Source organism: Uloborus diversus, unplaced genomic scaffold (assembly GCF_026930045.1).
Source record: "Uloborus diversus isolate 005 unplaced genomic scaffold, Udiv.v.3.1 scaffold_1353, whole genome shotgun sequence".
NCBI lineage: Eukaryota > Metazoa > Arthropoda > Arachnida > Araneae > Uloboridae > Uloborus > Uloborus diversus.
In genome coordinates this window covers 27,529-38,770 of record NW_026558047.1, presented here as the reverse complement: position 1 = coordinate 38,770, position 11,242 = coordinate 27,529, and the positions used below count along the sequence as shown (strand labels likewise).

Sequence of the window (11,242 nt, the reverse complement as noted above, 5' to 3'; positions counted from 1 at the left end):
AATATTCAGAGTTTAAGTTTAAAAACTTGATTTTCTTCAACAAAAATATATAAACTTTTGGTAACAAATCTAATTACACTCCTGAAGTTAATGTTAGTATTTATTAGCTTGAAACATCCACTGAAATGAATTTTAAAAATAAAATTTACTTAACAAATTGAAAAATCCTATCCATGGGCAAAGCCAGTATTCCCGTTAGGGAGGGGCAAGCATGGGCGCAACAAGATTGCCTTCTTAGTTGCTCCCAACCTCCTAGTGCAGACCTTGGAAATTGTTTAAAAAAATTATATTTCTCCTTTCGTTCTGAAAACATTTTATGCTATTTTTGGTCAGATAAGGGCGAAAAAGGGACTATGTGGCTTTCATACCGAAAACTTCAGAAATTGAAGTCCTGAAATTGCAATTTTAAATTATCTTGGGTGACATTTGGAATAAGAATGGGTGTCACAGGTTCTCTTTTAGGGAGGGGCAGTTGCCCCTCCCTGGCCCTCTCTGGCTATGCCCACGATCCTATTTTTGCTGTCGTAATGATACATATATGCTTGAAGAAAAATTATGAAATTCTCAAAAAAAAAAAAAAAAATGAAATAAGCAGCAGACAAGATAATTCCTTAAACATTGGCCTACTTTTTGAATTTTTGATCTCATTGTAACCACCCTCATACTAGAATGCATACTAGTCATATTGTACTTGCTGCACTTTGATGTGATATGAGTGGGCTTAGGTAATGAAGGGTGCACCCTGATTGAAGTGATAATATTTCAATGAGGCAGCCCTTAGGTAAGGGTACATCTGTCTAGCAACCACAGTATTTTGTGCTATGTTTGGTCAACAACAGTATTTTTGTTCACGAAAGTTATTGGTCCTGTAAGCGATTGCTTGGCAAATTTCTAATTGCTTTTCTTTAAATAATTACATCTAGTCATCATATTTAAATCTTCAATTGCACTAGAAAAGATGCCAGAGTCATATGTGGTTCTCACTCATATGCCCAATATCTGGAGCTCACTCTTAGAGGGGAGTATGTGGCGTATGCTCAGGGGGCACATAACCTAATTTTGCCGCCAAGTCCTGAGATCCTTTTTGCTAGGAGGTAGAGCGCTGGCTAACATATTGAAGGTTTGCAGATCCAAACCTGCCACATCCATATAGCTCACCTTGCTGGTGACACCCGTACTCCATATGAGGTAGTGGCAAAATTAAAAATTTGGAGATAAACAGTACACATGGTAGGTGAACCTCTCCTCTGTCTTGGGGCAGGAGATTGTACTAACAGCCTAGTTAGGTGCTGCTGTATAGCATGATTTGGAAAAAAAAAATCAATGAAAGCCTACCTAGGATCGGATTTTTAAACACGCTTTACTCAAAACTTAAAATAGTACACTTGCATCCCTTTGCCTCTGACTGCCTCATATATCATGCAAGGCATACACTAAGAGAGCACAAAAAATGTGGCATACAGATGGACAGCACACTGAGTGACGCAAATTCATAATGGGTTTTGATCTGCGGACCTTTGTACTCAGTGCTTTACCACTAAGCCAACTGGACCTCAAGACTAGGGGGGAAAGTTGGTTTGTGTGCTCTCTGAGCATATGCCACATCATATTTTATTTTTCCTGCACTATCAACCAGGTGGAATGATAATCCTCTTTAGCTGGAAAAGCTCCAAAAACATTATTAATCTACTCTCCTAAGTTTTATGATGAACTGAAATGAAAAATGATTTACAGATTACCTACGACTGTATGCGCAACCCTCTATTTAAGACTTCTGCAAATAGATAAGAATTTTATGTTGGTGGGCGAACTGCAGATGACAATAGCACCAATGCATGAAACTAATGAAAAATCAGTATTTTTCCTAAACTGTGTTGAAGAACATTAAATTTGATAATTAAAATTATGTTTTGGGTGTCGCCTTATTCTGGTATCTAAATGTTCTGCAAAAGGTGTTTCAGCTCTATACAGTGAAACCTGTGTATAACAATGCTGTCTATAACAATAAACCTGTCTATAACGATATTTTCTGTGGTCCCGCCAGCAATATGTCACATTAATAATCAAACTGCCTATAACGATAACCTGTCTATAACAATACTTTTTTTAGGTCCCAACAGTATCGTTATAGACAGGTTTTACTGTACTTCAGTGTTTATGTATCAGCTGATCAATATATTTCTCTTTATCAATATATTTAAAGTTTTACAATGAATAAACAATTTTCAGATACACCATCAAAATGTTTCCAAATATTCAAAGGAAAACAAAATCCAGTAATGAATATTGATACTAAAAACAAATGCTTAGCATTTTAAATTGTTCCTGGAACATTACAACATAAAAATTGTAATGTTTTGAAACATTCACAAATGTATCATGGTTATACCATGAGTATATTTGAAATAAATGAATCTAAATTGCTAAATCACAGTCATCATTTAATTTTCACAGATTGCTATTATACTTTTTTTTTCTGCCAAAATAAATCAGCAGAGGCATATTAGATACAATCGACTATATTATTTGCTTTTTCGGCACAGAAGACAAACATTACTTAATCTTTCTTAATAAGGTAAAAATTTTATAAAATTACTTGTTAAAAGGCCTTTTATATCAAAAAAAAAAAAAAAAACTAAAATCGTAACCACTGTATTGGAGTTGGATAAAAATTGAATGCTGTGAAACATAACGTTGGAAGAAAATTATCTCTGACTTTTTTTTCTTACAAGTACAAATAGTACTTTTTAAAGAAAGAAGTATTTTAGCAAACATATTAAATTTTAAGAACAAATAATTACTTAAACATTACAAAATTAATCTGTAATTCAAGTTCATTTTTCTATCTCACTCAAAGTTGTTTTAGTTTTAATGGCATTTTTAAAGTTTTTGGATGCATTCAATTTGCAGTTAAGGACTACAAAACGGTTCAAGAACCAAAGGAATTGCTGTAGAAATTCATTTTCTTCTAAAATAGAAAAGCTACATCATATCACCCCCCCCCCCCCCATACATCATCTAAATATAGAAAAATACAAAAATAACTATTTAAAAATACACTCACTACACAACGAAGCTCATATTATTTTATAAACACATTTACTGCATGCAAAACTGAAGAATTATTATATACATTGATGCCAAAGTTAATTTACATTTATATTAAGAGCTTAATTTCATGCAGCTTATTCAGCAGAAAATTCATACATTTTAGCAATTTCATTTTTTACCAGGAAAATAATGTTCATATTTTTAAAAAAATATATACAATGTAAGTTCATTGGATAAGTTACAGTTATAATTGGTTTAGTCATTGTTTTAAATCTAATGTACAAACAATGATAACAATGGTAAAATAAATTCTTAACATTTTTAGGCATAAAAATGTGAATCGCTATTGAAAATTTTTGCATAATTGTAATAATTTGTAGGCTTTTGTTTCTTCATTTGAAACATTAAAATTGATATTTTTCAAAGTGCAATTCATGCAATATTAATAATAAAAATCTTTTCAAAAATTACCAATAACAACTGCATTTATATAAAAAAAACTTCTGTCATAGGAAATTTCAGTTGCTTATGATAAATATAGCAAGCTGATTTCTAGAAGTAAAAAATAAGCACATGATGACATTTGTCATAAATTTCAAGTTTTGGGCTAAATTTACAATATGATGGATAAAATTAAACAATTTAATGTAAGATTATAGTTAGTAAGTTTCAAACTAAAAAATCACTCTAAATACCTTCCACTACAGCAAAACTTAAGATGATAAACACCTTATTCTTAGAAAATGTTGTATGTGTGGGTGTGTTTTTTTTCTTTTTTTCAATTTTAAACAAAAAATTAAATTAATAAATTTAAAAGAAATGTTTTTTTTTTTCCCTCTACAAAGTGCAAAAATAAAAAGTAAATAAATAAGTATTTAAATAGCACTAGGTATTTTCATTTAGATGATAAAAATTGTATGTACAGACAAAAAATTTTTTTTTCAATCATAATATTTCAATTTGGGCAAAGTACTTAGATAAACATTTAATTTCTAAGACATACAATATCAATTTGAAACAAGGTTTGACAGAATTATTAAAAGACAGAACGAACAAGTATAAATATCTTTAATAAGTTAAATATCTAAGTCACAGGATTTCAATTCAGGTTAAGTTCTCAGCTCAACATTTAAAACAATAAATATACAAACGTAAATTGCTTTAATAACTTAAATTTCTAAGCCATATGATTTCGATTTGTAGTAGGTCCTCAGATAAATATTAAAGATAAAGCAAACTGATGAGAACATACTGAATTTTAAACGGATATACATATAAAAAACAGTACTCCGAACACTTCTGCCAAACTTATTACTGGTTTCTCGGCACGATTTGGAAGGCACTCGTAAGCTCATTATGTGGATCCTTCACAGAAGCTGCAGCTGTTATGGATTTTGTTACCGATCAATAATGGATGCAAAACTCAGATTTGCAGGCTAGATTGTCATGTCGCAAGAGTATTCCAGCAGGTGCCGCTTCACATAAGCCTAGGAATCCTGATACATTTGCAAAGTATCTTGCAATTTTTGGGTAATCTAGGTAAAAAGAAAGAAACAATGAAAAATAAATTACATTTGTACACATTAATTTTCACTAAGTCTGCCCAAAATGATGAACGGTGTCAGAGCATTATAACGCTACAGGCTAGGTTTGCCTCAACTATAGTGACTTTGTCATAGCCCAACTAGGATTTGTGCAGTCAAACCCTTTTACCTGGGCTCATATCTACTAGGATTTGATCTGAATCTGGAATTTTGTTTAGATCCATGACCCTCAAGGTAGTGTCATTAGGTGGTAAGCAGCTTGCATAATATAGTCGAATGCGAGAAGGGGGTTCACAGAAAATTTTTGGCTCTGCAGAAAATATTTTTAAGCTACAACATTAATTTAAGGAAAAAAAGGAAAATTAAAAAAAAATCCCAGTTTATTTCTGTTTCTTTCAAATATTTTCCTCTGCTTTTTTCTTGTGCACAATAAATCTAAAAAATGATTTCTTCTTAAAATCGTGATTTTAGAACGCAAATTACTAACAGAGAACACTCAAAACAAAGGAGCTAACGGTCGCAAATGAAGACTACTTCTACTATGACTGTATGATTGTTTATTTTACATAGCCTGAATCGCATAAGAAGAAATGATGTGATTGATATTACGCAAAAAATAATAGTTAAGGCAGTTTTCTTCAGGTGCTGAAAAATAAGCAAACTTTATGTTATTGCAAATAAATAAATAAATAAATGATTTTTAAAAAATTTTAAAAATATATTTAAATATATATGTAACTCTATATTCAAGGATGAATTAGGCAAAACAATTATTTGCAGAAAATTTTCCAGTTTGCATTTGTGTTTGCAGAAAGCTTTTCATTTTATCTAAGTCTGGTAGTAAGATACTGTAACGGATTCGGTGCGACTTCCATTTTCTTGAAATGAAAACACAGTTCTTGATAAAAACACAGGAAATTTATTTACACTATGTACAGGAAAGATCGTCAACAACTGCTAAATTATTCATCAGCAATTAAGCAATTATCACACAACACCATAAACTCAACGTTTACACACGTATTTACTTCCAAATACGAAAACAACACAGCGAAATGCCTCGCTATAAACAGAGCTAATACACACTCTCAGTTCGGAATCTGAATCGAAACTCACTCCCCTCTCCAGTGTAACCGTTTATATACACACCGAAAAGAGAGATCTCAAATATTCCAGAAAAAGCTACAACGTTCTACAACTACACTTTCATTGATAAAATCAGTGAATGAAATAAGAAAAAAAGAATAGGGGGTTGTATACTTTAGCCATATGTTAAGGAGTTGTATATTCATTACGGGAAATTATTTACAGGTTACGTTACTACAATTATTACTATTTACAGGATTTGTAACAATACTTACTTGCTGGTAAAAGTTGATCTGTGCAGAGAGGAAGGTCTCCATCATGCTCTTGAAATAGGCCACCCTCTCCCTCTGGAAGTGGCGTATCTCGGCCAGGGTGGCATAAGAGATGACGTCTGTACGCTGGGCAATGGCAGACATGTTCTCCTGGCTCAGGCGCCCCTCCTCACACAGGCGCCGGCTCTCCGCCATCTTGTTCTGGGCACTCTGGAAGAGAGGAGAAACCATAGACTAATAATAAGAGTAGACCGAGCTTTCTCATTCTTGCTGATAAAGAAAATTGGTTCATAGATGTATCATGTGACTAGTGGAAGGGCTTGGCGAAGACTTTGGCAGCGTGGTTGCTAGATGGCAGCATTATCTATAGTTTGGCACTCAACATGTATTTTAAGACTATGTGTTTTCATTAAAAAGAACTTCCAGGTGCAGAGATTGAACTGTTTTTCTTTTAGTTATGCATTATTTTGACACTAGTAATAGTTTTTGATCAGTCTTCGGTAACTTTTATTTCATTTGGAGCTGTCAGCGTTGGCGTGAACGAAATGGCGTAAACGTTTTGCGTTAACGCAAAAATGTACTAATCGGTATCTTAAATTGAAATTGTAGATAAAAATCTTACCATTTGCCAATTCTTTTTGAGTGCTTGCATCTTTAATTGCTTAGAGAGTTATTGAAATTGACTAAAGAAAATGCACAATACTATCTAAACGAAAAACTCACTATATTAACAAAATATTTACAACTTAGAATAACAAATTTACAAATCGGACTCCATAAAAGATCATTCTTCCGTGTTCCATCAATTCTATTTATTTTATTTCGCGCTGGCGTTGATCGTCTGCTACGATTAACGCCCGCTATTGCTAGGATATCCACCAGTCACATGGTTTGGTTTATGAGCAGCAAAAGGGTTGCCATAGCTCGGTCTACTCTTATTATTAGTCTATGGGAGAAACAGTTTTACTTTTGTGATACAACACCACATGCAATAGGGAACATTAAATGGAAAAACGGTCACTTTGTCCCGCATGCGACGCTTTATACAGGGTGTTCCATTTTAACCTGCAAAACCTCTATTTTCGCAATCGTTAGTCCTAGATGCATACTTCTAATTGCAAAAATGTTCAAAATCTGATGCCGAGTTGTAGATATTGAAAGTTTTACGCAAAAATATAAATGAGTCAAAAAATTTAAAAAATAACTTTTTATACGGGCCCTACGTCCCCTTACTTATATTTAGAGAAATAATCTCCATTGAAAATTATTACTGAGACAAAAAAAGTGACATTAGTGCGACTAAAACTCAAGGAGATATTTCAGTTCGAAGTTTTAAGGGACCAGACAGAAGATAAGATTGGAACCATCGCCCTTTCAGAAGAATGACAGGTTGTCAAAGAAAACAAAAACCGAGGTATTTATATTTCTCATTGCTATTTAAAAATTCATGCAAATGTTGCGCCGTAGTACGCAAAAATACACTTCAAAACCTCGAACAATTTGAAAAACCACACACAGCACACATATAATTTTAAACATTAGTTAACTGTTATGTTTTCCCCCAAAAGGTGTTATTGACAGCGAGTAAAGTGGTGTAAGTCACAAAATGCTGCGTTTCGTATCCGTGAATATTGGTTGTACTAATTTTAACCTTTTTGTCTTAGAATTGTATTGCAATGGAGATTATTTCCCTAAATATTAGTTAGGGGACCTGGGCTCATATAAAAAGTTAAATTTTGTATTATTTTACTCAGTTTTATTTTCATTTCAAATTTTCAATATCTTAACTCTGCTTCTAATTTTGAACATTTTTGCAGTTGGAAGTATGCATCTAAAACTAACCGTTGCGAAAATAGAGGTCTTGCAGGTTAAAACGGAACACCCTGTATATTTCATTAAAAAAAAAACTTTAAAATAATAACCAATTTTTTTATGCTTAACAAATTGCAAACTTACGTGTGATTTCTTAAGCGAAAATTACGTCATTACCCTATAAAATTATTACTTTTAAATGAAATATATGTGCCGTCACGTGCGGGACAAATGGTTGACTTTTTCGTGGAATGGCTCAATAGAACGTCTTTAATCCAAACCCTCATAATCCGAATGTCTACTAATCTGAATGAAACCAAGATGAAACTCATGTACTTGTAAATAAAACTTATTTAACGTACTGCTTAGTGGAGAATTTGAAGTTGTAGGTATGAGCAAAGTTGATGCTTGAAAGAATTTCCAGAGCAGCGTTTCTTAGTGACTTAGAACGTTAATTATGTATGTAAAACTGAGTTTGAGAAAAAATTCCAGCAAAAAAAAAAATCTTTCATTAACATGGGTAAAAGCTTTTAGAAATAGTGCATAATGCATTACTTCAAAAAGTACTTCTGAAAATTTAAGTACTTGAAAAATTAAACTAAGTAGAGGAATTAGTATTAATACAGAACACCAAGCAAGTACTTTTTTGGAGCATTAGGTTCAGCACAGTAGGAACAAAAATTTTAAATACTTAAATGAAGGTTTGCTGACATTGAATAATCCATGAGCAAGCCTTTTATACAAAAATACAGAACCATGTCAACAAATTCACATAAAACGACTTTACGTAAAAACTATTTTTTTTTTTAAATTCGTGCTTCAAGCTACACCTGCAAACGAGATGACACATCATAAAAAAATTGTAGAAAAGAGAAGGGAATGATTCCCCAAATGTGTGATATTATGCACAAAAAGGATTCCATCAACATCATTTATGCAAAACAACCACAACTATTGACAAAACATAAAAACCCCAAAGTAACTCAAGCAATTACGAAAACGTAACTTAAGATGTAGATCCAAACAGTTTTCTTGAGTTAGTTCGTCGAATACTGTCACATGATTCGGTGATGCAATGTTTACATTTGAGTTCGTTTTAATCTGCATGAGGCAAAAACGGATTTTAGTTTAAAATAATAACAGTAATTTTCTAATTTCTTTCCCTTTTGAGAAAGATTAACTAAAAAAAAGGCAACAGAAGTAATCTTCATTCCTTCATTGAACATGCTAATTTGGACTAATTAGTACATTATGCACCATAGTACAGTACTGTACTATATTGTATATTTGATATATTTTTTTTACTGTAATACTGTAATATTCTATGTTTACTATCAATTAAATAAATGATATTTTACACTTCAAAGCATTTCTCTTTTCTGTAACACTTATGATCCATTTTAGCTACATTCTAGCTATCGTTATGTACAGGACATGTAAAAGGCATAATAACATGTTCTGTAAAATGAACTATTTGACAGCCAAACTTTGAGATCCCACCACCCCAATCCCAATTTATGAATTAAAGAGGTTCTATTATGCTCACAAACTATATCCTATAGGATTTAAAATTGTCAACAAACTTATTTTTAAATTAATAGTGGGCAACACATTTTTATCCAAACCTTGATATTTTATTCAACATTTTTTCTCACAAATAACATATAATTATACAGATAAAGTAAAACTAACCACAGAATTGACGGTGGACAAAATTAGGTAATCTTCAAGATGAAAGTACCTAGTTGTTTACAACTACTGCTGTGAACATTTAGAAAAAAAAAAGTAGACACATGGAAAACAAATCAACTTCCCGGATGAAATAAATTAAATTGCAAGAAAAATTATTTCATGAAAAAATTTAAAATTTAAATTTATTTATTTTGTCTACAGGAACAGCCAAATTTCTTTACACATTGTACAGTTCATAGGTACAAGTATGTGTTTTGAGCTGTTTTAGTTCTTGCAGATTCTGGAACGAATGAAATCATATCTTACGAACATGCTCTTTTTAGAAAATAAATACAAATATTGTGTGATCACAATAGACGAAAATCTGAATGATATTGATTTTAAAGGACAGAATTTATAACAATTTTCGAGACTGGCCCGTATATGTTAAGCATTGGCACAGAACTCTTGGTGGGTAACAGTGCACGAATTCTTTTCTGGAACAGATTACACTGTTCAAGTTGTCTCTATCATGAACAAAAATAACCAATTCCAACCAGTTTGAAGTCAAAGAACATGACACCAGAATTGTTTTGGTTTGCTCTGGGTTCAAAAATTAATGCTATGCATATAAGTATGAAATTTCTCGCTTGTATGTATGAAATTATTCACTATGAGTGCCTCTTTTTTTTGTTTTGTTTTTCGTTTGCAATCTACCTCTGGGACATCTCTCTTGACATTTTAGCAATAGTCTGCAAGCATAGATGAGTTCCACTTTCCCTGATACTTCTTTCCATTGCTGAAATGTCTAGATGAAAATGCTCCCTGTGCTCGTCACTCACAGTGCCACAGTTGCTTAGAAAAAAGTTTAGATGCTCGTAGTGATGTAAAATACCCGGGTATTTATTTTTAGGGGTAAATACCCAGGGTATATACCTGGGTAAATACCCAAAATGGATATTTACCCAGGTATTTATTTCAAAAATTTATATTCAACTAAAATACTTTTCTGTATGTATTCCACTATGTATATATGCAGAGTGTTTTGTTTTAACCTTCAAGACCTCTATTTTTGCAACTGTTAGTCCTAGATGCATACTTACAATTGCAAAAATGTTCAAAATCAGATGCAGACTTAAGATATTGAAAATTTGAAGTAAAAATAAAAATGAGTAAAAAAATACAAATTTTAACTTTTTACACGGGTTCCAGATCCTCTGACTTATTGATAGTTAGGGAAATAATCTCCACTGAAAAACAATTACAAAAAAAGTTTGACATTAGTAGGACCAATATTCACTGAGATATGAAACGCAGCGTTTTGTAACTTACACCATTTTACACTCGCCGTCAGTAACATTTTTTGGGGGAAAATATAGCAGTTAATGAGTGTTTATATAAAATTATGTGTGTGCAGAGCGATTTTTCAAATTGTTCAAGGTTTTGCAGCATGTTTTGCGTATCACGGCATAACATTTGCATGAATTTTTAAATAGAAATGAAAAATGTAATTAATACCTTGTGTTTTTTACTTTGCCAACTTGTCATTATTCTGAAAGGGTAATAAGTTCTAACCTCATCTTCTGCATGGTCCCTTAAAACTTTCAAATGGAATATCTCCTTGAGTTTTCATTGCACAAATGTCAAGTTTTTTTGTGTCAGTAAGTTTTAAATTCAGATCATTTCTCTAAATATAAGTTAGGGGACCTAGAGCCGTATAAAAAGTTAAATTTTGTAGTGTTTGACTCATTTTTATTTTTGCTTCAAACTTCCAATATCTTTACTCTGCATCTGAATATTTTTGCA

The 11,242-nt window shown here is 32.2% G+C and overlaps 1 protein-coding gene across 1 annotated transcript in view; it reads right to left on the bottom strand.

Moving 5' to 3' along the window:
- Window positions 1–4,067: 4,067 nt before the first annotated feature.
- LOC129232747 (sorting nexin lst-4-like) overlaps window positions 4,068–11,242 on the bottom strand; it is a gene marked incomplete at its 5' end in the record, with an annotated part of 34,276 nt that continues 27,101 nt past the window's right edge. Inside the window, 2 exons of the mRNA XM_054866850.1 lie at window positions 4,068–4,586; window positions 5,957–6,163. Of these exons, the coding sequence (XP_054722825.1) occupies window positions 4,539–4,586; window positions 5,957–6,163 (255 nt within the window). The remainder of the gene's footprint in view (window positions 4,587–5,956; window positions 6,164–11,242) is intronic.